The sequence below is a fragment of the Apiospora aurea genome (assembly GCF_038362705.1).
Source record: "Apiospora aurea strain CBS 24483 chromosome Unknown utg000004l_segment0_segment0, whole genome shotgun sequence".
Lineage (NCBI taxonomy): Eukaryota > Fungi > Ascomycota > Sordariomycetes > Amphisphaeriales > Apiosporaceae > Apiospora > Apiospora aurea.
The window spans coordinates 1,932,983-1,958,898 of record NW_027117391.1 but is presented as its reverse complement, the minus strand read 5'-3'; the positions used below and the strand labels follow the sequence as shown (position 1 = coordinate 1,958,898).

The window sequence follows — 25,916 nt, the reverse complement described above, 5'->3', positions numbered from 1 at the left end:
GTACATCGGATGCATGTGTGTAGCAATATATGCAGGCAGGCATCAGTTGAAGTGATATCGGGCATCCTTTCGGATCGCCGGAAAAGGCCAGCCTCGAGATTAATTCCCAGGGAGAGGCATTTGCAGTCATGATTCCAAGGTGTCAGCCAACATGTTGCGTGCAACGCAACCCGCCAACCCGCGTTGGCCGAGGTGCCTGTCTGTCCACCAAAGGCTCCGTGCACATGATTCGCCTAACCCGAAGCGTACCGTGGCCGACGATCAATTTCAGGGCAAGGTTCTTTGGTGTAGTGCCTGCCAATTTGGCCCAAAGCTTCCTTCGGGATCCATTTCAGATAGTGCGAGAGACAGAGAGAGGGAGAGGGGGAGAGAGCTTAGAACAGCGAGCAAGCATGCTACTTTGTGGCAGACGCACATCGATACCAGACTATGTACATAACGTGTGTACCATTGATTGTCTGCATTTGAAGATTGACGAAGAAGATGAAGGACGGACAACCCCAAGCCGACAGACACGCATCAATAATAACCATAAGAAGCAATGGAAGAGAAGCCCCGAGTCGCTCCAATACCCAATACTCAGTGCTAGTGCGTGTCAGCAATGATGAGTAATTTCAGCGGAACCGTGGGGGATGACGATATGAAGTGACAGAGGCGAGTGGAAGGTGGATGGGAAGGAAGAGCGAGCTGGCAACTGGCGGGCTATTATTACGATTTTCCCATTCTTTCGACGTTCAAATTCGCCAAATTCCCGTGCATTCGTTTCTTGTTGATTATTGCTTTCGCTCTTCTTTCCCACCTGCCACCCCTGTTGAGACGCATGCCTGCTTTCGTTCGTTGTTATTCCTTTCACCCCCTCCCCATGTTGTATTGTCTCTCGCTTCAGCCAGCTCTTGTTCACTAGAGTCACTCTCAATAAACAACAGGCTTGCCTGCTTCCTTCTATCGTTCGTTCGTTCGTTTCGTTCCGCTTCCTTGGAAATCCTTCTGCCCAGCCCAGCCCAGCCCAGCCCAGCCCAGCCTCGGGCTTCTTTTTCTCTCGCTGCCACTCTCGCTTCCTTGCCGGGCTCCATCCAGCTGTAGCCAGTGGTGGTGTACGTGCACATAACACACATACCTACCTACATACTCACCACACGCACAAGCACAAGCACACACATACGTACAGATTGCCAGTACATCACGGCCAAAACGGGAAACAGGCTAGGTACTTGTTTCGCGTACGACGACCTCAATTTAGGTGCCTACCACTACCAGCCCGCTCTGAGTCTGTGCTAGCTCTTTTGTCTCTTCTCTCCACCCCCTGCTCGACTACTGCAGGCCAAAGAAAAAAAAGACCACCACCACATCACCCACACCACAACAAGGCAAGGATACTACCCGGGACCAGTTCTTGGTCGCTGAATCCACCCGTCACCGATCGTTCTTGGCGCTTGCACCAGCAACTCGTCTCCAATACTTCCCGGCACTCCCACATCGCCTCTACCCAACTACGCCCAATCACATTCTGCCTGCCTAGCATTTGCGAGACCTGGGTCTCAGTCGGCGGCACTCTTTTCTACTAGCCCTCCGGTTTCTCTTTTTCCCTTCCCTACTAGTAGCGATCACTTCTCTTCCTCTCCCTCCTAACCAGACCTCAGTTGTCTGTCGAGATCTTGACCGTCCATCTGTCCTTTCTTCCCTCGTTAAACAGAAGGACACTGCCAGTCAGGTCTCCGGTCTCTTCTTCCAGCTTACGGACACAGCAGCCGTGCTGGACGACGCCAGCTCCATCACACCTGGAGCTGTTGGTGGTGCAATTCAATACTCCGCCACAGAACAGACACATTGTCATGGACAGGAATTGCAGCCCTTGCTACCTGTGAATTTCTCGTGGTATAATACGACTGCCTCCTATCCGTTGTTTGGTTGGGAATCCAAGATTGTAAGTAAGGCATTACTTGGGCTGCCTGGCCTATGCACGCGTTTCCCCAGTCGACCAGGACCTGGTCGACCATCAATAGTCGCTTCCCGGCCCTGACATTGAAGTCGAATCGCACTTCTGCCATCCGGGCATCGGATTTTGCTCGCCGTTCATCATTCGGACCCGCGCTTACCACAATTTCAGCAGGTTGAATCTATTAAGATCTCCAATCATGGCTTCTACTCAACCGACCGGGTCTTTACTGACTCTGGTCACTCTACTGGCTCTGGTGAATATGGCCATGGGAGCTTCAATTCCCATGACATATTGCGCTAGCATCAACACTGCTTCAGATAGTGCTAGTAAGTATCTTCCCCGCTCACAACACGGCTTGGCTTATTCGTGCTGACCTTTATCTCAAAGCCAGCAGCATTTACCAGTCTGACGGTCTTTGCCGAGACCAATGCACCCAAGCGGGAACGGCCTTTGCCATTATACAGGATAAGAACTGCTGGTGTAGTGATATCCAACCGGCTAGAGATGTCCAGGTCTCAACAACGAAATGCAACAAAAAATGCTCCGGGTATCCCGACGATACATGCGGAGGCGATGGCCTGTGGGGTTACATGATGCTCGGCAAGGACCCTTCTGGGACCCAAGGAGCCAACAAACCGTCGCCGCCTCAGACGACAACTGCCCAGGTAAGTTTTCCCAGCACACACTTGCTTGCTGCGTTTCTATTTCTCGTTATTTCTGTTTCTTGTGTTGCTTTCCTGCGGCGGTCATATGTATTTTTTCTGGTGTATCAGGCGCGGGCAGATGTGGTGTCGATGTGTCTTCTGCTTCTTCAACTACGTTGTGTGCATTCCTGGCAACATCGACCTTTTGGAGGTTCCCTTACTTAACCGTGTGACATGTCAGGGCACCATAACTGAGACCATACAGAATACTGTTACCCTCAGTCCTACTACTCATGATGCTCCTGCACCTGTATTCACCACTGTCACTACCAAGCAGGCTGTACGCAACCAAATATTTTTCTTAATGACTCATCCCAGGGTGGCCTCAGATTTCATTTGTCAGGAGATAGATATTGTGTGTACCATGAGCACTGGACTAACATAACACCGCAGCCCTCAGCTGATCCTTCACCTGATCCGAAAACAGAAGAGCCGCTACCGAAACCGTCGCCAAGCATGCTGGTTTCCACCGTGACGAAGGATGGAAGTGTCAGCGTCGCAACGGTAACTGTGTATCCGCCACCAGTGTCGACGAGTGCGAATACCAAGGAGACACCCGAGGTGGACCCCGGCTCTTCTAAAGGCCTGTCAACCGGCGCGGCCGTTGGCGTGGCAGTCGGTGTCATAGGATTTTTCGTTATCACAGGAGCCATCGCGGCTTTCTTCTTGCTTCGACGGAAACGACGTGCCCAGAACCAGGCCCTACTAGACCGACAGAACAGCGTGCGAGGTAGCTCAGCCGGCATGATGAGCACACCGAGAACTGAGATGGCATCGACTTGGGACGGTGACTCGATGAACCGACGAAACAGTCGACTCATGCCTCATGATCCCCGCATGGACCCTTATGCCACAAACATCTATGGTCGCTTCGACAACAAGAGTCACGAAAGCATCAATACCCTCCGAGACGACCGGGACTACTCCAGAAGAGTACTCAGGACAACGAACCCGGATCCCACAGATGGTGATCATCCGTGAGGAACACGATTATGTTTCAGGGCAAGGCCGGGATCAAAAAAGGGATTATTGATGACGTACACGACATATTCGGACGGGTCCAGATTTGGGTCACCTACATTTGCATTTTATTTTTGAGATACCAGGGACGGCGTTCTAAGGAGATTGGGGATTTCCAGGACAAAGAAGGGGGTTCAGACACAAACGTGGCGAGCCATGGCCAGCAAGTCATACAACTCCCTGTTCCACCGGCGAAGATGGGGACTGTACGAATGCGGAATTCTAATCTTCTATACTACTACGCCTGGACGACAGGTTACATGAACCACTCACGCGGCCATGGCGGCAACGGTTTCAGCCACGCGATGCTGGTACACGAGCAGCATCAGAAAGCTGTCAAACTTTGTGTGTTCGGCATTAGGTGCGGCCCTTCGAGCTCGAGAAGCTTGAACGAGATCACAGAAGGCCCAATCGGGGCAAAGTATGATGTGTCTAGGCTGTTTTTTCGCAGATTGTTGTGGCATGTACATAAGGGTGTGGCATCCTCGCGGACCACGATAGCGACTTGATCATGTTACATGATCTTGATGCTCTACTCTGGAGTATTCTAATAAAGAAGCAAGGTAGTCTCAACAATAATTGACTACATCTATTGACTTTTGATGGTCTCGAATGAAACTCAGGTTACTTGAGTGCCCGAATAGCGAACGCACGACACCATCTAGTATCGGGGTAGACGCTGCCACGGCAATGCTTTCATTATTCGATGTCTATAGGGTGGATTATACAGGCAGACTGTCCACATTCTACTCCGTACGTACAGCTTGTGTTATTGTTTGCGCGAAATGCCTTGGATGTACATAGAGAGGTGTTGTGCTGATCGGTGTTAAAGCCGGTGTTTTTAAAATTAGGATACGCGCCAGACCTTGCATCGTGGCTGGCACATTCCTTCTGGCAGCAAACTGCAAGCGCTTGGCCTTACTTGGCAAGCAATTAGCGAAATACCAGAAAATTATTGGACTGAGGGAGCTAGCTAGAGCGCCGATCGCGAATGTCGATGCACAACTTCATGGTAATCTGCAGAGGCAAATAGCTATAGTTACCTTAATACTAGGCACATAGTTTCATAGTTAGGTGCTGTACACGGTGTACTAGGAGCGGGAAGCCTGCTGGCCGAGGAGCCTTTCGGCGCGTCTCTGTTTCTACTTGACGCGCTAGAGTTCTAGCAGCTGCTTTTGTCTCCGTAGTTAATCTCCAAGAAATCTCCCCCTTCCGTTTTTTTCCTTGCAGCTGCAAAGCTGCAACTAAGGGCTTGGGGCGCGGCTACTAGGCTGGCGAATATCTAGGACTAAGAGGGAGGGGAGGTACACTCAATATTATGGACTTGCCAGGTACGACGAGCGGGTTTTCCCTCGTTGCCCATCTCCGGCGGCGTGCGGGGCTCATTACCAACGACTCGGGTGTTCGGACTTTATACAATGCCTAGGCAAGGCAGAATTCACGTGCCACGATGCTTTCAACCCCGAGCGTTGTCTTTGGGCCTGATCAACCCCCTCGATACCCCCGAGTGTGGTCTTTGGGCTGGCGGATTGCATCAACGAATATCCAACGTATTGTTCCGGGAAACAGCAAGGTGCTGATGTGCCATGGAAGTGCCGGTTATGATGCAAGGGGCTGGCACTGCCGTTTACTTTTGTCTTACCCTTTGGAGATGGCGTATTGGTGAGGCCCGAGCTGTGGTGGCCGGGGATCGATTGGCTTTCGGGAACTGCGCCATTGGCGTAGCCCATGGCTGCTGCGGTCCTACCGGAAAGTGCTACCATGTGACAAGCCTGGTCCATTCGCAGTTGTTCATGGGCTTCCAAGTTCCGGCTTTGGATGTTCAGTGAGCTAGGTGTGGTCATCCAAAAGGTCACCCTCCTACCGGTCCCGTGAGGCTTCCGGGGGCGGCACGCCCCGTGACGGAGCTCACACCCATAGTGACGTTGACGGCAGGAGCCATAGGGACGGTTATGAGATTTGCTTCTCCCCCTTGTACCTTTCTTGTTGATGGTTGATAGTCGACCCCGGCTATTCGTCTCATCCCAAGGGAGTAAAAGATGGGACAAGAGCTTGCTTTTTGTAGTTCATGCAGCATCATCCGCACCACATCCTCCTGCCTGCGAGAAAAGAAATCCAAGATAGTCTGCAGCTGGGACCGTCTTACTTTTGTACCCCTGACCACGAAGCAAGCAGATCAGTCCTGCATGCTGAGGCGGACGCAACATTCTGTTCGCTGCCCCCCCCCCACCCCAGTGCATGTCCCTCGCTACTTCTCATTTCGAATGACTCGAATACTTGTGCCGGGGCAAGTTGGCCTTCAAGCCCTCCCAAACGGTATGGTTGCTATGGGTGAGGTCCGTGGAGAATAGGTGCGCAGCAACCTTCGTTGAGCTGACTCAACCTGGCCCACTGCCACTCTAGTCCCGTCCCATGGCCGATGCTGGTTTACTCGTCCTGGGAAGTAAGCTTTGCTGGTATAGTGAGCAACTGCATGTCTCAGACCCCGACGACCTCGTGTCAAGCTGTGAATCAAGCCCTGCTGCTGCTGCTGCTGCTCTCTCTCTCTCTCTCTCTCTCCTGTGCTCGAAGACGCAGCGGACATGGGGGACCGGGAACGGTGCAAGTTCGCAACACCGTATTCTCTTGGCTATCGTCGGGCGGTGTCGCGGATCCGTAATGTTGAGGGGTAGAATTGCTTCGCCGCTGGACTTGTAATCTAGGCGGGCAATATTGAGTATGCCTCGCTCGTGGTGGCAGAAATGAGATTGTTGTCGTCCGATAATGCGTTGCTTGGCGACCTCGGTGCATGCTTCTATGGGTCGTTGCATCTCATATCCGAACATTGTCCGTCCGGTCCCATGCTCCAGCTTGGACGGATCGTGAGCATGGCGGGCGGATAGATATGGTTACGGCAGGTACACAGACAGCGGGGGAGACCTGCCCGTCCGAGCTAACTCTAAAAAGTTTATTCAGAGCAGAGACGATTAGATAGATTGAGCCGGCAGGACTAGGGATGGAAGTTGGCGTGCCATATATACCAGATTTTCTTTTAAACATCCATCAGATCAGATGGGCAGTTGCATTGATGGACATGATCTGATGCCGGATTCCACATGGATACCCCCTGCCCTGAAGCCGCTGCGAGTGGGGGAGGCTTTGGGGGTCGCTGTTAGGCTGCTGCTAGGCTGCTGCTAGGCTCTTTGGCTCTCTACTAATAGGCTCTCTCGGCTCTAGGCTGCCCAGCTGCATCTCATTTCATGCAACCAGGCCACTCACACTCAGCCTTAAGTGCCCCGACGACTCCGGCGATTTGGTTCGCTGTCGGCCTTAGGAAGGGGCCCTTCTCTGGCCCTCCCTGGCCCCTTCTTGGCCTTTCTGCCCCCGATGGGCCCCTTCTGCCCCTCTTCGCTGGCAGCTGTTACAGGTGCTACGCTGCAATCTCGGCCTTGATTCGTAGGGGCGCGTCGCACAAAGCTGCGCCTCTTGCGTCTCACCCGCCCGCCCAGGCTTGTACACTTCCATTTGCACTTCTGCCAGCACTACTTCCTACACACTGCTGCTGCTGTTCCTCCCCAAGAAAAGAACCACGGGTTTGCCTGCTTGCTTCGAGATGGTGATGCAAGAGCGAGTACACATCACGCACACGCACACACCGTCATTCCAGCACCGCCTCTTCTTTGTGCGAGCCAGAGTTGGATCTTGCATGGCAAACCACCGATCAAATTGATCGCATCCATCGACCGTACTCATCCCAATCCCGCCTTATTGGCAGCCACGTATATAGCATCCGGGCCCGACTAACTCTGTTCCTACCTCTTGGCACAATCTGTTTTATGAAGAGCCCTCCTTCGTTTCGCAGCGTCGTAGCGACAGCCGACTTTTCTTGTAGCTGAATCCCGACCTGACACCTGCCTTTTTCCGCCGTCTCCAGTCATTACTACCAACCGCCCACGTCAACTCGTAGTTACTTCCTAGTAGGACCCTTCCTGCATCCTATCGCAATCAACCATTCACCGGATTTCCGACCATCGACAGAGGGAACCGACACGAAACATCGCAGGCTGAGAGGTATTCGGTGGTAAGCGCGAGCGCTGCGATCGGCTGCCAAGCTTTCAGGAACGGAACCCGCGACTCGACAAAACGCACACGGAATACCTTTCTTTACCCAGCAGGCGCGACTGGACCTGAATGGTTTTTTGGAGGCAACGAGCGAAGACGCGAACAAGGGCCCGAATGACGCCGGTACGACCAGGCAAGCGGCAAATATGATGAATTTAACATGTAATACCACGCTGGAGGAACTGCGAGGTAAGTCGTCGACCTGATTCATTAGATGCGGACGAACCTGGCCGCCCAATGGGAAAAAACAACCATTCTTGGCTCCAAATAAGCCTCGATCATCCCCGTCTTGTCCTGCATGCGCCCCCCAAATCGCCAAGATGGCCCAATGTGGAACACACGAACCTCAAAAGCTGACCACCAACTCTCTCTTTCTTCTGTATAGTCGGTTCCGAAGTAGAACTCGTCGCCGGCTTCACCTTCCACCGGCTGGCCATCATAGTGGGAGGCGGCTGTGCTGTCATCGCAATCCTCACGAGCTTCTACCTGGTATGGATGCATGCCCTCAACTACACCAAGCCACAAGAGCAGAAACAAATCATTCGCATTCTGTTCATGATCCCCATCTATTCCGTCTCGGCCTTCCTATGCATCTGGAAGTACTGGCATGCCGTCTACTACCAGGTTATCAGCGACTGCTATGAAGCCTTCGCCATATCATCCTTCTTTGCCCTCATGTGCCATTATGTCGCCCCCGACTTGCACGACCAAAAGGAGTACTTTCGCCACATGTCCCCCATGAAGGAATGGGTCTGGCCCGTCACCTGGTTCGCCAAATGTTGCGGCGGCGATCGTGGCGCCTGGAGGACCCCCAAGAGCGGACTGACGTGGTTCAACATCGTCTGGATTGGCGTATATCATTACTGCTTCATCCGAGTGGCCATGACCATCACCGCCGTGGTTACCGAGTATTATGACCGATATTGCGAAACCTCGAACAACCCGGTGTTTGCTCATATCTGGGTAAGTCTTTCGTCTCTGAACCACCACATGTATGCGCCTCTAACCATGATATCATAGGTCCTCGTCCTTGAGTCGCTAGCTGTTACTATTGCGATGTACTGCCTCATTCAATTCTATATACAAATGAAGGAACCCCTTGCCGAGCATAAGCCTTTCTTGAAGGTCCTGGCCATCAAACTGGTCATTTTCCTGTCTTTCTGGCAAACCACCGCCATCTCAGTGGGTACGTCCACGTTGGGCATCATACAGCCTAACGAGGTTCTGGCATACCCGGACCTCAAGGTCGGGATTCCATCCCTTCTCCTCTGCTTCGAGATGGCTGTCTTTGCCATCCTGCATATTTGGGCCTTCCCCTACCAGCCATATGTTCCGGGTGCCAAACCATCATACTACCCACCCTCTGACCCAGCCCTGGGTTTGGGAATCCGAGAAAATGAACGCGGCGCCAACAAAGGAGGCCCCCTAGGTCTCCTGGCTATACTAGACGCCCTCAACCTGTGGGACGTGATCAAATCGTTTGGCCGTGGCATCCGTTGGCTCTTCGTAGGCGTTAAGAAGCGCCACGACGACTCCAGCTACTCAACCAAGGTCAACTCGGAGGGTGTCGACACGAGTTATCCCATGAAGCCTTATGGGAATGCCCCAGGAACCAAAAGCACCGACCACCTGCCAATAGCCACCGAATTTCGTCGGAGTCAATTTGGAATGCCCGGTGAACAGCATTTGACGGGGATTCCCGAGGAGAATGCTGCCTTGATCGACAACGCTCAAGGCATATCCGGGTCGCCGCCTCGACAACAAAGTGATGCTAGCCCCCTTTACCGAGATCCGTATACCGCCGGGTATTACGACGGACCATTGACGGCACCACCGAATTCGGCCGTCAGGCCCTCTCAGCCGTATCCAGGTGATCACGGCGATCTGGGTGAAGCAATGCGCCCGCAGCAGAGTGGCACTCCTTATAGAGAAAGCGAACGGCAGTACTATCAACGGCAGCACCGGAATGGTAGTTTCAGCAGGCCGAATCGGACATCAACACAGATGAAAGTTGGGAATGCCCTGTGGGGTGACCGAGGGCCACCGCCACCACCGCCGCCACCGGGCGGCCCGGGCGGCCCGGGAGGCGCATTCTAATTAACAAGAAGGGGGCAGGAATAATAAATACGATAAAGCATACCCGCCATACTTGACGAAGCTGTAACGATACCATGTAGCCCCTATTCACTTGTTGAAGTAATATGGTGTTTTTTTTCCTTCTCTTTGTCTTTTTGCTTCTTTTTTGCATCGAGATACCACCCAATGATTTGCTGGCTGGCTGGTTTAAATCTCTTCAGTTCGGCCTCCAGGACACTTTTAAAAGCAATATACCATCACATTATACGATTCACTATAACTTTATTATGTTTCCACTAGTCTTTGTCGTGAAGTGCCTTACCCGGACTACGTGACCGCCCATGATTTCTGACTCGAAATTTGCTTTGCTGAAATCTATTACGCAGTTTGCAAGGGGCTTCTAATCGCATGGCCTGGTGGTCAATTCAACCAACGAAGCTGGCTAATATATCCCGATCAACAGCCCGTGGAGTTTGTAGGTATGTCTGTGCTGGCCTCCGTCGCCATTTTCGAAGTTTTGCCTGTGAGAAAAACAACTCTATTGAAGCATCGGTCGCAAGTCCGTAAAAATGTCTGCGCACGCTTCCTACCCCTACTGAGCGATGAGGCTCAGCTCATGGGCGGATGGGGAAAACAATTCCTATTAGTCCGGAATCCCCCCTTTTCCATATCTACAGCCCATCCCTCCATCCACCCGCCCCCTGCAACACGTAAATTCGTCTTTGTTGTCGATTGGTGCGTGTATGTTATACAAAGCTGCAAAAAATGCAGACATTACGGAACTCGGAGAGTAACAAGCCGCCAAGCTCAAGAGCGTCGGCGGCGGGGGTATCACAATGTCTTCGCGTCTAGTCATATTCGTCGGGGGTATCTCGAGAGAGGGTGGGAAAAAAGGCGCCTTCGCTGGTAGGTGCTGGGAAAGCAAAAAAAGATGATGAAATGAATATTATGCGTGGTCGTCAAGCTTGCTTGTTGACGAGGCTGCTCGTTTCCGATCCTGCCTGTTTATATGCGCCTGAACCGAGGTTGCCGTATAAAAATCATGCGTGGAAAAGTCACTCGCTTAAGACCTCCTGCTCCTGAGGGGCACGCCGGCCGGATGCTTTCTGGTTTCCCCTCTAGTAGTCCCTTCCCTCCCTTGAAACGCCATGACGATGCCAATGCCCTTCTTTCGCCTTTGGAAAATAGAAAAAGATCGGACCAATGTGAATGAAGTAAAATAATGTGCGATTTGTTTATAGGAAATCCCAATTGCTGAGAGTAGTGACCAGTTGTTTTTGCTCTGACTGAAAAATATGCTCTCGTTCTGCTGCTTGCTGCCCGCATCTCTCCCTTTCTCTCTTTCGTATGATGATGTACAAGGTGATACATGGTCGACAGTGGCCAATCAAGACATGGGATGGTACCACGGACGCTGCTGCTAGCGCTGTCTCTGTCTCTTATGACTGTCAGGCGTCGGTGCCGAATAGCCTCCCTCCTCGCTACGGCGCTTTCGGCTGCCACGTCCGCCGTCTTCGCCTCTCGGTTCTCTGGACCTATGGTCTTCGCCCCGCGGGGTTCCGCCAATACCGCCTCCATGGCCGCCTCCTCCTCTTCCACCTCCTCCGCTACGTGAATGCTCTTCGTGTCGACCACTACCTCCTTCACCGCGGTGACGGGATTCCCGCCCTCCGTCACCACGTCCATTACCCACAACTTCGGCACGGCCACCAAACTGAGAGTCCCGCGCGTTACTCGAGGACTCCCGACCCGATCGCCGCGAAAACTCTCTGCCACCATCTCTGGCTCCACTGCCAGGCACGCCGGCGGCGACTTCTCGTTCGTGGTATTCTCGATGATCCTTCGACCTCGAATCACGGGTCGGACTCTGGTCACGACTACGCGTAACGCGCTCCGATCCATCATGGTGACGTCGGCTTCGCTCGCGGTCACCACGACCGGATCGGTCATCTCCATTGGCGCCACCACGAGAAGAGTTGGGTTGGTCTACGCGATCTGCGAAAGGCTCGGGCCGCTCATGCACAGGCGTCGAAACAGGTGATGCTCCTGTGAGTACCTGAGCATCAGACCCTGCAAGGTTACTACGCGAACTGCGTCCTCGCAGACTGCCTCCACGTCCAGCTGGATCTGCGCCAGAGAGGAGATTATTGATGCCAGCAAGCTGCCTTCGACTGCCACCCTTTGCCCGGTCAGTAGACCCCGAGGGCCCAGTTGGCACAGACGGGCTATTCTTTCTCTCTGGGCCGGGGGTGATAGGCATTGCTCCCGAAGGCTGACGAGAGCTTCCATGGTTTGAAGGAACCGATGGCCTATCTGAAGTCTGCAACGGTGGCAGAGACCTGCCATGCTGAGACGGACCGCTGGGAGGCTGATTTGCACCGATCTGGTTCATGCGATCGGGGTGGACAGCAACAGAGTTGACCCCAGAGCCAGGGAATGCTGACTGCGGAGAAGACGGCTGTGCAGGAGCGACGCCCAACTGCCTGAGGCGGTCTGGATGGATACCTGTGCCTGAACTATTGGGTGCGGACGGGGGATTTGCGGGGGCATTTCCCGACCCGGCCGCTGGCGGGCCACGCCGCGGCCTGGACGATGCAGGCCCAGTAGGAGGAAGGTGCCTCTCGGGAGATGCGCCTCGCTGGGGCACATCCATGTTCGGATATCTTCCATCACCACGGACAGGCTGCTGCTGGTTCTGTGGCGGCGGAGGACGTGTCATATTACGACCTCGTCCTCGTGGGCCTTCAGGGGTGTTTGTTGGCATGTCTGTCACTGACGGAATGGCGTTCAATCGTCCATAATTGGGGTCCTGCTGGCTTGCTCGAAGGCGTTCGGCATCCCCACGGGCCCCGGATGGAGTTGACTGGAAAACGTTGCCGACGTCTCGTGCCTTTTCCGTTGTACGGTCACCTTCGCGGTCAACCCGATGGCCAGAAGGGGGCATCGCTTCGTTTCGCTCGTCTCTGGCAGGTGTTGAATGATCCCCACGATATGGGCGAGATGAACGATCATCCCGATTTTGCTCCCCGGATCGCGTTTCGGAACGCTCAGTCTTTCGCGTGGGTGAATGGTGACGGCTGCCACGATCCCGACTTTCCTCTCTTGATGGACGGCCTGTTGTCCTTGAATCAGCCATCAAGGCTGCACGAGCGGGGTTGACCAGTGGGTCCGGTGTGTCAGCACCTATAAGTCGTGCTCTTTCGGGATTGACAGTTGGGCCCGGGATTTCCGTCTGAGCAGGAGGGGGCATCGATTTGTTATCCGGCTGTGCATCCCTTGCACCTCGACTGGAATCTGTCGTACGTCCGGCAGTCGCGGATGCTGCACGATCTCGAGATGATCGAGTCTCTCTATCATGGGTAGCCGGCGGCTCCCAGCGAGGTGGACCCTCTGCTCGTGGCGTGGTTCGGTCTCGATCAGAACGTGAGGCTTCCCTGGGAAGGCTATCCGCGGGACGTCTGTCATTGCTGAAGGAATCTCTTGGCGGCCGAGTGGTCCTCGTGCCTTCACTGGCCCTCGGTTCCCTCGAGTCTCGAGGTTCGCGTCCATCTCGAGTGTCTCTCACGTCCCTACGCTCTCTGATATCGCGGTGTTCCCGCGTGTGCCCGCCCTCAGCCACAGCGCGCACTTGGGCATATTCATCCTGTCTAAAGTGACCCGGAAGTGGCACATCAGGTCGACTCGGCAGCCCAGGTGGAAGGCTGGGCAAAGTCGATGACTTCAATGGTTCTCGCCTGGCATTAGGAGCCGGGCTCTGAGTTGACGGACGTGCAGTCGGCGTGCTCGGTCGACCTGGCCTTGCAAGCTCTGTCTTCTGTGGTAGAGTGCTTGGTTTGTGCGAAGGTGGTAAAGCCTCATTATCCTTCCGTTGAGTGTCTGCCGAGGCTGCGGAACCAGGTCTGTGATCCTTCACCTCGCCATCTTCGTCATCGGCAGTTGGCTTTGGTCGTCCGGCAAGGCTACGGCAAGGTTAGACAAACCATGGAAACGCTTGAACTGTACAGGCGACTTACCTCGTAGGCTTGAACTCTGGCGCATTGGGTCGGAGGCTTGGTGGTTTGCTGGAATCCGCAGCTCTCTTTTCTTCGGAAGTATCACCGGTCTGTGATATGTTAGAGTCAGAGCATAAACACAATTGCCAATGAATACTTACAACGTTGGATCGGAAAGCCTGTACCATAACCCATCTGGATTCGTGCTTTTTCAGAGCCGAGGCAGCTGTATTTGCCGTAACAGACAAGTCCACACGGTGGCCCTGGCCGTCTTCGTCATTTTTGGTTGCTGCCTCACGCTCCGCAATCTTCTGCAGAAGTTGCATAAACTGTCTGCCCATGAAGTCGACAGCTGGGAAGTAATCGAGAACTGCTTTAAGGATGGTTATGGCGTTGCGAATATGCATCCACTCGGTTCCCTGGAGGCAAGACTTGAGTGCTGCACACAAATTTCTATGCCATGTCCAGAGTTGGTCACGGAAGTGATCATGTTCCATCATCGACGAAGGCTTGCCCTCCTCATCAACTGTGATAGCAAATCCAGCATGCTTGCCATTCCGGGTTGCTTCTTTCTCATAAGCGTCCTTACTCTTGTGCCACTTTGCCAAGTCTCCAAGAGCAAGCTTGATGAAACGTCCCAAGAATTCGGCCTCGCGAATGCTGCAGCCAAAGAGCATGGACCGGAGTCTGTTGACACTGAAGAAGCGCTCATAGAGAGCTGTGATTTTGAAGTTGGCCACCTGGTTATCGTGCAAAAATCTGATCATCTTGTGGCAGAAGTCTGCATCGCCTGGGGAGAGCATCATTCTTGGAACAATGCATTCCTCGATCAGGACATCGGCAATCATATTCGATCTGTCCTTGCCGCCTGAAATCCAGGCTGGCGCAGATTTTAGCAGCATTACCTTGGTTTTGCCGACTCTCTCCTTCACATGGTTAACTTCCGTGGTCAGCTTCGACGCAATCTGTGTGAGCTCGTCACGTCTGCGCCTGCTCTTGTCCTGGCCAGTCTTGGTCATGTCGCTGCGATCTTTCTTGAGAAAGTCAAGTTCCCTTGATATCCGCACAGTCTCGGCATTGTAGCTGCTGGCTGGGATGCTAAGATCATTTGTCTGTAATGCCCAGAACAGGACATAGAATTCAGGACTGATTGAACTCCATAGATCAGGAGGCAGTTGAGCTTGGACGGCTTGAATAATGGGATGCAGAACTTCTAGGAAATGATCAGGCTTCTGCGAGGTCGCGCTTGGGGTCGGAGGGCCCTCCACAGACGGCACCTTGTTGTCCTGGCCATCAATTGCCATCATGTCCTCGGATGACGGTGGTGCTACCAAACCATTACCATCGTCTTTGTTCTCCATAGGGATATCGCCTTCCACATCTGCTGCGGATTCGACAGGTGTGCTTGACGAGAGCCTTCGACCCTTGAAACCAACCGCACCTGGGCCGGTCAGATAGTGCGCAAGACTGACACGTCCAATCAAAAAGGCCAGATCTGCATCGAGCCCATATTCAGTCATCAGCTCAGAAATGCTGGGGACGAGGTTATCGAATTCCTCGGGCTGGAGGTTGCTCCGCAGCAACTCCACATATTGAACAAGGGCTTGTTGAGAGTCGTCAATGAGGGTTGCTATGTACTTGATGTGGGTATCACTCTCGGAGAGGTGATAGATGGCGGATTGTCTGTACTGTGCCATATTGGTCAGAAGCCGCGGGGCAAGCTCGGTTTGGACCAAGGCTTTCATAAAGCGAGAGCCACTCTTGGTGGATTCGAAGCGCTTGTCCCCTAGGTTGATAAATGTCTGGCGCCTGAGCTCTTCGCCGCCACTGAGAGCGGCCAGCTGAGCATCGGTGAAATCGATATCCGAAACGATGCCACCCATAGAGGTGACCAGCTCGCGCAGAATGACTAGGTCGGTTGAATTGCCGCGGGAAAGCTGGTCATTGACGTACTGGATAAGAGGAGTTGGGTTCATATTGCCATAACGGCGGAAAACCTTTCCCGAGAACTTGGAGAGCGCTTGCAGCCATTTGCTTGTCAGTAGCACAGAGCCTTCTTGGGTCCGGCTGCGCTGCTTGCCACCAAGCGAGCTCATGAGTGACCACACCAGCACATCATGGCCAAGATCGGTGAAATACTTGGCACACTCGACGAATGCTTCAATTAGATTGCTGTAGGCCTCGATCTGGTCGAGCGCAACCTTGCAGACGATACCCGGTGAGAACAAGGCAACCTTGGCGAGGTGTTTGGCTGAACTAGAAATATTCTGCAACGACAGCCGCTTCAGAATCGACAAAGTGTCCAAGCGAGCGTATTTGAAAGCCTTCGTCATTGCCGGAACCCTGGAAATCTGTCCTTCGTAACATTCGGCGTATATGTTATATCGCACCTGGCTAGGATAGTGCTTCAGGAGGTTCCAGACAGCGTCAACAACATCGACATTGGAGGTTGCTAGGTTCAAAGCAGGAACAATAAGACGCTTCAATAGATCTTGCCACCTGTCGATGTTTGATTGTGAAGTGTCTTGATAGAGACTTTTGGCGCCGATAGCCGTGAGCTTCTTGAGTAAGGCGGGTGACCTTCCGATATTCACACCGGATATATTGAGTAAGGTGCTGCAAAGTGTGAATACATCGTCGACCGTGTGGCAGACAGGGACATTGTCCGACCACTCCTTGAGATAGTACTCGTACGGAAGGCCCCTGTTGAAACCATTCGCGTGAGGCCACTTGAGAGGTTTTGGGGGTTCCCGCTCAGTCAGCTTCACGCTACCTTTGGAGACCCCAGATTGATCCGCGGCCAACTCCCGTTTGCAAATGTTACCTGCAAAAGGAGTGGTCTCCTTTGGTCGTGTGTCCTGGAAAACTTTCTCGATGGAGAAAAGTAGGATACGGTTAATGGGGGATATGATTTCGTCAGGGTACGCCTCCGTTAGCCACGGAAAGCGCCCTAGCAGAAAGAGTGCTTCGGGGATGGCCCCAATCAGCAGAAGGTGTTGAACTAGATCTACTTTGAGAACCTCCTTTGGCTCGGGGAGGTTCTCTTCCAGTGCGGCCTTGGCGCTGGCATCTTTGGAATCCGCCTCAGGTTTGGCGGCCTGAGCATCGCGAGTACGAGTGGGCAGCGTGGGCAGCGTATCATCGGGCAATGCGCCGGCCCTGAGCAGTGCATTAGGCTCGGCTCCTTGCCTGTCTTTCTTCTCCTTCTCTTCGAGCTCCTGTATGCGTCTCTCCTTGACTGCATCCATTTTGTCGTCCTCTGGCCACAGGTGGGGGTACAAGTCGGGAAGGGAGAAGAACCCAACTTTGATCAGATAAGCTGCGAGATAGAACAAATTTGCTGGGATGATCTCGTCCTTGTCTCGTGCCTGTGAAGTATAGAAACGGAGCTTGAATCCGAAAAGCTGGGCGGCTGTCTGGTTGCCACTTGGAGGGAGAGTCTTGGTTGCTTTAATCCATTCTAGTTCGAATTCGGTCTTCGCTCGTGAGCTTGGTGCTGTGTTGAGAAACGATTCAATGTCGGCATCCGTGGCCCGTCTACCTCCCAACTCAAAGAAGGCATCGAGGTGAGCCTCTCGAGCTCGGTCCCAGAAGGCGGTGTCGCGCAGCACTCGCCTGGAGTCCATGTCGGCTTGTTCGTCGGGTGTGAGTTGGAACGAGGCGCCTGGCAAAGCCCATCGCGGGAGACCGCCGGTGATAACAGGGTCATAGTTCTCGATTTGACTTGATGGCCACCACGAACTGACCCGGAGGAACATGGTAAAGTAGCGGAAGGTCCTCATCATTGTAGAGGCAAAGACATCAATGACAATATCCAGGACACGGCCAACATCCATATCAAATGTGCCAATCAGACCTTTGATACGCTCGAACCCAGCCTCGACACCAGCCCTTGTGAGCTGCTCTTGGTTTAAGCTATGCGGTGTCCAGTAGAGCTCTGTGATAAGCTTGGCGAAGCCCTCGGACTCTTCTCGGAGAAGGTTGTAGTTATTCTGGCGATAAAGCATGTTTGTTGCGTAGCGAATTCCCATCCTTGCGAACGTATTTCGGACCAGGCCCATCTTATCTAGAACCGAAACATCGAGCGCCTGTCTGAGAAGTTCGGGTGACACTTCAGAAGCAACAATGAAGTCACGGAAACGAGGTTTAGAGGCTTCACCCTCGCTGTCGAAGAACATGGAGATTGTGTCAACAAAGAGTTCATGCGCATTAAAGCTGAAGTCCAGCCCCTGGCTGTCGTCAATCTCAGGTTGTGGGCCGAGTATTTCTTTGATGCATGAGCCGGCCTCGATTGGGTCAAGTCGGTTCTCCATGACGGCACGAGTGAATTCTTGGGATATTGTAGCGATCTCTTCGACATCCTCATCGTTTCTCGAGGCAATGCCATGCTCAATAATCTCTTGGCGGCCGCTTTGCTTCCATGCTGATAAGCGAGGACTTGTCAGCACCGCGTATGTGTAGTTTGACGAAATGGCTGGAGACGGAGGAGGAGCCATGGACGCAGTGGGTGTCGCCGGCGGTGGAATATTGACAGACTGCGGCGCCTTCTGTGATGCTGAACTGCTCGGTCGCGCGACAGGCGACGTGATGGGACCACGATTGTTCATAGTCTGGTTCGTCGACGCATTTGAATCGCGGCGCTCGGCATTCCTTGATCGCGTGTTCCTACCACCACCAGCATTACCGGATCGGCGGCGATTACCTCCCTCGTACCCATCTCTATCGTGTTGAGCTAGAGACGTGTCTAAAGGCCGGTGGGGGGATGGTCGAGGAGTGTCGGAGGCTGGCTCGTTTCTCTTGCGCTTCGGAGGCATTTTGAGCGTCGCGCAGTTTCTGTTTTGAATTGGTTAGCGATATTCAGGAATGACTGATAGACAGGTTCGAAGATGCGATGCGGTTTTCGCGATATCAAACGGAGAGACCTACTTAAGCTGCAAAGGGCAAACGAGGGCCTCGATAAAGCTGCATCAAGCACTTCCAAACCTACGGCTGAACTGTGGAAATCGTGTTCCCGGTGCAGGGTACCATTCGGTGGCAGGCAGAAAGAGGCGCACGTTGGTAGATGGTTTAGGCGGAAAAAGGCAACTTTGTCCAAAGGCTGAGAGAGAACAAAGAAAGCAGAGATGCGGATTGTACTGGCGACAAGTTATTCTTGTCTTGGATTAAAGAGTGCACCATGCATGGATGGTTGGTCGGGAAAGTGGTCTTCCAGAACAGATTAGGGTCGCGGGTCGCGCAGGACTGGAAAGAGAAAGCAGCTCAGATCGCGACTGGCGGGAGTTGAGGCGGAAGGGTTGATGGTGAAGCCGGATGGAGCTGGACGCGGCTCGCGTGGAGAATTGGCACAAGGAAGCAGAAGCTGCGATTGTTAGCAGGATGTAACCCCGGCGGGCCGTAGGTAGGCTGTAGGAAGGCTGTAGGCAGTCGACTGTTTTGGTAGGGAAGATGCAAATTGTAGGTCAGCCTCGCTGTTCCATGTCCATGCTCCAGGTCCATGCTCAATTGACTGCGACTGCACTGCGGACTGTGTGCCGTTTTAGCCTCCGGACAGGCTCCAGTCTACTGTCCAGTCCACGGTACCGCGGTACCTGCCTGCCATACTACGGATGTAGGTAGGTAGGCATGTACATAGGTCTGTACTTTGTGGGGTTATAGGCTACACGAGGGTGTGGTTCTAGAAGATACGGCTGGGTGGGCTTGACTCATTCCATTGCGTGCTTTCTATGGCCTTACCTCGACGTTTGTCCTAGGTAGTACATAGGTATCTGCCATCTGCCTCCGGTTTTTCGACCGATACTAGGACCTGACGTTTTCCATGTGTGTCTGCATATAAGGACCTACTTAGCTCCCAGGCCATCCATTCCGCCGAGACTCCATTGCAAACACCCTAAAAGAAAGTGCTCAAGACGAGACCTGGAACTGTGCGATTCACTATGGCACCTGACGACAACGTCTCGAATGGCTCCAAGCCAAGATTCGGTGAGTTACCACTGCTGAATGACGCACTTTCCCTCCAGCCCATCTGTATCCCGAGTTTCGTCTTGCGCCAGCAAAAAGTATGGTGACTGAATACTTCCAAGAAAGAACTCGGCAGCAACCTGAGAATCCGTATGCTGCCATGATCCCGGACCAGGAGATCGCCATCATCCCCTCATTCACACTGGAATCGGGAGTCACCCTGAAAAATGTGCCCCTGGCATATACCACCCGCGGCAAGCTGTCCGCAAATCGGGATAACGCCATGGTCATCTGCCATGCCCTGACCGGAAGCGCCGATGTCAGTGATTGGTGGGGTCCGCTGCTTGGCGGCCCTGGTCGTGCCTTTGATACCTCCAGATTCTTCATCATTTGTCTGAACAGCTTGGGTAGTCCGTATGGCACGGCCAGCCCAGTCACCGCCAAGGACGGCGACCCGACCAAGGAAAGATACGGCCCCGAGTTCCCTCTCACTACGGTTCGGGACGACGTCAAGTAAGTAGGCTGCGTCGAGGTATGCCGACTAGAACCGAACTGATTGTGTTCATAGGCTACACAAGATGCTGCTGGACGATCTAGGTGTTCGCCAAGTGGCGACTGTCATTGGTGGTTCTATGGGAGGCATGCTTGTTCTTGAGTGGGCTTATTTCGGCAAAGACTATGTCCGCTGCATTGTACCCATCGCTACTTCCAGCAGGCACAGTGCCTGGGGAATTAGCTGGGGTGAAGCGCAGAGGCAGAGCATCTACGCTGACCCCAAGTACGATGATGGGTACTACTCCTTCGAAGACCCTCCCGTAACAGGACTAGGCGCTGCGCGTATGTCGGCCCTGTTGATGTACCGCAGCAGAAACTCCTTCGAAGCAAGATTTGGCCGTAACATTCCGGATCCGGCTAGGCACCAGACGATTCGTGAGAAGCCACGCCCCAGTACCCCCTCGGAGGCTCATTTTCATATTCATAATGATGGCCACACGGTTACGCGCACGAACTTATCACGCACCAGCAGTGGATCGCTCCAGCAAGTCAAAGTCACAAAGGAAGCTGACGATGCATCCACCAGCCCATCGGCCAAGGTGGAAGTGAACTCCCTGGATCCGCAGTTCTCTGGGCCTAAGGAGCCTGTTGAAAGCCTCACAGGCGGCGACTCGGTTCCCACGACGACATACTTTTCTGCCCAGTCCTACCTGCGTTACCAGGGCCAGAAGTTCGTCAAGCGCTTCGACGGCAATTGCTACATCGCCATCACGCGAAAGCTGGATACGCACGATGTTTCTCGCTACCGAGCGAACACTATTGCGGAGGCTTTAGCGCTCATTGAGCAACCGACTCTTGTCCTTGGGATTGAGAGTGATGGACTCTTCACGTTTGCTGAGCAGCAGGAGCTTGCCCAACACATTAAGAATGCCAAGCTTAGCGAGATCGTTAGCCAGGAGGGCCATGACGCTTTCTTGCTGCAGTTTGAGCAGGTCAATCGCTACATCTTAGACTTCCTTACCGAAGTCCTACCCGATATCATGCTCAAGGAGGGCGAGGCCGCTGTAGAAGCGGAAGTCGGCGTTGGGCAGATAACCAAATCGAGTGTATTTGGCGAAGCAGAAGTGGAAGACATCACTGCATGGTAGGCCGTATGCAGTATTCTTACAATAGAATAGACTCGCTTGTCCTCGTTCACGTGTTCCCGTCTTTATATGTGCTCGGGTGTTGATATTGCGTTTATACAAGATTTGTTCGCACAATAATTGCCGAGACCCCAAATCATAAATTTCCCCGTGCTTCCCATGGCTTACTGGAGATCCATAGGCGACAACACAGCGGGCTCTCTTGGCCATTTTACTGAAACAATCATATATCCCGGTCAATTGCCGACTCGGATCTTAAGATGACGGTTTGCTCCGGGCAGAGGTGAGTGCCTTGATTCCCGTGACTGCAACCCATCCCACTACTACCACCGTGACTGCCAGTCGGATCTCCCTTGCTATACCGGTTGCTGATTGACTGAAGTGGATGGCGTGGACATGGTTTATCGTGCCCGAGTGCTGGGCCGCCAGAGCGAATGATTCCATTGTTGATCTGAGAGACACGGTATAAATGAAGCGTAGTTATTTGCGATTGGGTGAAATTGCTGGGATAGAATGCACGCCCGCGGAGTGATTGGAGTTGGCTGTGCTTGGAAGTGATTATCATTTAGTCCGCTACGTCAGCAGTCTTTTTTTTTTTTTTTTTTTTTGTTGCAGGGTTTCGCTAGTGTCGCATGTTACATAGCGTGCTGATAAAGGCGCCTTATCAGAACGGACGTCGGCCAGACAGACAACACTTCCATGTTGCCGCAATCAAGGTCGATGTTGAATATGGCATGCAGTCTGTCGTTATTCTTACAAGTTCGAAGCCGACGTTTCCCAGCTTGGAAACGGCGAAATCATGAGGAAGTACAAGGATCCGAGTCCGGGGTATGTGCACTCCATTTGGAGGAACGCGAGTAGGATGTCGCAATCACGAGATAGTAGCTCAAGCCGGCCGTTGAGACCCCAAAGAGGCCGTTGGCCTGACCATTGGACTAGCGGATTGGCGGGACGTGAGCTGAGCCTGCAGCCAACAGATGCGTCTCATCGTCGAGAGAGGGCCGAAGCCGAAGGCACGTTTTCGTGTTGGCAATTCTCATTGGTAGCGAGCGACCTGATGCCGAGCAGGGGGCGGGCTGTTGGTGTCAGCCGCAATGCGCGCCTGCATCCAACGTAGTAGTGGCCGGGAAGGGGATTCGGAAAGGCCCCTGTTTCCAACTTCTACGATGTCACGAACAGACTGCTCGGTTGACGGTGTACGTGTTGATGAACCAGGCTCCTCGGTCTGGACCTACAGAGGGGGACAAAATGACACTGGCGTTGGCGTTGGCGTTTGAGTTGGCTTGGCGGCCGAGCTTCAAGGGGCAAGGGCGACCACTAGCGATGTACGAATGCGTTTTGCGTAACGCAGTATGCGCATATTGCAGTATGTGCATTTTACGTTTTTGCGTAGAAAACAGCGCTTAGGCTACTTTATATTAGATTAAGGAGGTTAATGCGTTAATCTTAGAGGGGAGATATTTTTTTTATTGATTTTAATGTAATTATAGTATAAAACGCCTATTATTATATAACGTAGTTTATTATTACGCGACGTATATTATTTAATAACGTATTTTAATTTAATTTTAATATAATTAAACTTTAACGCGTAATACTTTTATAATTATAATACTTAATTAATTTTAAAAAGATCGAATAGTTTTAATAATTTAAACGACACGAAACGAATTAAATTAAATAAGTTAAAAAGTAATAATAAAAACTTATAATATATTTAAATTAATTTTATATTATCGAATTTATAATTAAACTTTAAAACGCGAAATCCGATTAAAACGATATAAAATAAATCTAATTAAAAAAAAAAAAGTACTTCGTAAATGCTACGGCGCACCTTAAAATAGGCCTTTAGTGGCCTTGCTAACCAGAGTAGGGTAAAGGCATACGAGAGATAGCCCGAGCGCCACTTAATTTTTCCCTACTTATTTAAATAAGGAAATCGTCCCGGCAAAGCTGGACCTTTTTTTTTCCCTATCTTTTTCGGTTTTTTATAATAAAATAATAACTTATAGCTTTATTTCCCGAATTATTATAATTATAATATTACCGAAAAAGATTTAATTTATTAAGCTTAAGAAGGCTTTACGAATATCTTACTTTTTTAAAAACTAAAACCTAGATTAATTTCGATTAAATAAAGTAATTAATTAAAATAGCCGCCGGTTTAAAAAAACGCGATACGCGCGTAGAATAAGCCTATAAGTCGATACGTTTTAATATCGATAATATTAACCGCTTTTTCGCGAGTTTAAAAAAACGTGCCGCGCGAAATTTCTTATTAATTAAACGCGTATTCTTCGTTTACTTTAACGTAAGCTCGATAAACGTAAGTAACTAAAACGTTATTACCGAGCGTAAAAGCGAAAACTTATTATTCGATATTAAAGGCGACTTAAAATAAGAAATTACCGCCTCCGAATTATTTTATTAACTATATTAAGTCGAGGTTAAACTTAAACTATAAACGCTCTTTTTTCGATAATTTCCTTAACGTTATAAATAAAAATATCGAAAAAAAGATTAAACGATTAATTATTATATATAGTTTCCACTATAATATTCTTATAATACTTTTCGTAGTTTTTATCGAGACCGCGAAGACTTAATAGTTTAAACGCGAAGGCTTAATCGTTAAAAAACATTTCGATAAAATATATAAAAAAAACCCGACCGTTATTTAAGAGGAGTTTAAGCTGCGAACCTTTTTTATAATAAGTTTTAAAGACTAAGCCCTTAACTTAATAAAGATTTCTAAGAACTTTAATAGTAACTTAAAAGAGAGCTATATATAGATTACCGTTTTCGGCGAAAAAGACTTAAATAACGACGTTAACTAAGAAAATAGTTAAGATAAAAAATTAAATAAGGACGGTGAGCTTACTAAGAGAGAGAAAAACTTTATATTAATCGTCGTAAAAAGAGACGAGGAAATTTAACAATTAAATTAATATATCGTTAATCTTTTAATTCGAAACCGAGAAGTTTCGGTTTAAATAAAAAGGACGACCCGTACTAGCGTTACGTCGTTTAGTGGCTTTAAGCGAAGTATTAAAATATTTAACCTCCCCTTATTTACTAATAAAAAAGACTTTAAAGTTAAGTTTAATTATTAGTTTATAACTTTAAAGGGTAAGTTAAAAACGAATATTAATTATTATTTTATCGATAAGGATAAGTATATTTATATTATTAGCCGGGTTAGCGGTAAAACCGCTGAGAATTTATACTTTTTCGTTATTAACGAGTGGAACGATTTTTTAATTAAAACTTTTAAAGATTTTTTAAATTATTTATATGAATAGTATTATAATTTTAACGTTTACGAAAAAGCCCGTAAAGCTTTTCGAAACTTAACTATAAAGCTTAGTAATAGTTTTTAAACTTTTTAACTCGAGTTTATTAAGTTAACCGAATACGCTTACGTTAAAAAAACGACTATAAACGAGAGTTTAACGATAAGTTACTCGCCCGATTAAATAAGAAAATAGTTATCGATTATTATAATAACGATGTTTTATTCGATAAATTCTGCTTTATTATTTTTCGATACGATTATTAATAGAATCGTAACTATATTTAACGTAACGGCGTAAAAAAAAAGAATAACGTTAGAATTACCGGAAAAAGTATTAAACGAAGTATTACCCTTAAAACTAGTTTCGCCGGTGGCTCCGTTACTAGATCGTTTAAGTAAACCGATATTTCTCGTCGTATCCCTGCCGCTAAAATAAAAGAGTTTTTAACTAAAAAAGCATATTTTAATTATAAAAAGACCGGATATTTCTCCCGGAATTATTCTAATAAAAAAATTCTTAACTAATAGCGTATTAAGCGAATTAACGGATTAATAATTTTAATAAGATATAATTTTATTAATTTTAAATCGACCGTTTCGTTTAGCTCTGCCCGTTTAAAAGAGGATTTCGATAACTCGGAAAACTAAGTACTTTAAGGAATCTTAACTTTTTTTAGGAATATTATCCGAACTGAGTATATAAGATATACTTTTTAATTTTTTATAGATTTACTTTAAAAGGGACCCTTTTACTTTTATTTATATTATAATAAATAATGGATTATTTATTACTATTATTAATATATTCGCGGACACGAGAGTTAACGAAAAGCTATTTATAAGCGTAAAATTAGTCCGTAAAGTAATAAAGCGATTAAACCTTTAATAATTAATTAAGTTTTAATTTAAAATTATCGGAGGATACGACGGCAAATCTTTTTAATTAATTAATGTCGCTTTCCTTTTAAACTTTAAAATATAAAGATATAAAATATTTTTTATACTTTTTTTTATAATCGATATAAAGCACGATTTTATTATCGAACGAAAATAGTTTAAGGAATACGATATTATAGTAAACTATCGAAGGAAGCGGTTAGTTTTTTTAAAAGACTAGTAAAAAGCTTAAACCCGAGATATCGATATTACGAAGGTAGGATAGCTTTTAAAGAAACTCGAGTATAATTA

At 50.1% G+C, this 25,916-nt stretch overlaps 4 protein-coding genes across 4 annotated transcripts; 3 read left to right on the top strand and 1 right to left on the bottom strand.

Moving 5' to 3' along the window:
- Positions 1-2,135: 2,135 nt before the first annotated feature.
- Positions 2,136-3,624, top strand: PG986_005389 (er membrane protein; the record flags this gene model as incomplete). The annotated part of the gene is made up of 4 exons (XM_066841611.1): positions 2,136-2,265; positions 2,327-2,604; positions 2,849-2,923; positions 3,037-3,624. 4 exons carry the CDS (start codon positions 2,136-2,138, stop codon positions 3,622-3,624), a joined length of 1,071 nt encoding a protein of 356 aa, XP_066701473.1.
- Positions 3,625-7,910: 4,286 nt separating this feature from the next.
- Positions 7,911-9,861, top strand: PG986_005388 (Transmembrane protein; the record flags this gene model as incomplete). The annotated part of the gene is made up of 3 exons (XM_066841610.1): positions 7,911-7,953; positions 8,150-8,727; positions 8,785-9,861. The coding sequence occupies 3 exons, from the start codon at positions 7,911-7,913 to the stop codon at positions 9,859-9,861; spliced, it is 1,698 nt and encodes a 565-aa protein (XP_066701472.1).
- Positions 9,862-11,260: 1,399 nt separating this feature from the next.
- PG986_005387 (THO complex subunit 2) lies at positions 11,261-18,646 on the bottom strand (the record flags this gene model as incomplete). The annotated part of the gene is made up of 3 exons (XM_066841609.1): positions 11,261-13,799; positions 13,854-13,942; positions 13,994-18,646. The coding sequence occupies 3 exons, from the start codon at positions 18,644-18,646 to the stop codon at positions 11,261-11,263; spliced, it is 7,281 nt and encodes a 2,426-aa protein (XP_066701471.1).
- A 1,119-nt stretch (positions 18,647-19,765) lies between these two features.
- On the top strand, positions 19,766-21,433 carry PG986_005386 (homoserine O-acetyltransferase; the record flags this gene model as incomplete). The annotated part of the gene is made up of 3 exons (XM_066841608.1): positions 19,766-19,811; positions 19,850-20,303; positions 20,359-21,433. The coding sequence occupies 3 exons, from the start codon at positions 19,766-19,768 to the stop codon at positions 21,431-21,433; spliced, it is 1,575 nt and encodes a 524-aa protein (XP_066701470.1).
- Between the last annotated feature and the right edge of the window lie 4,483 nt (positions 21,434-25,916).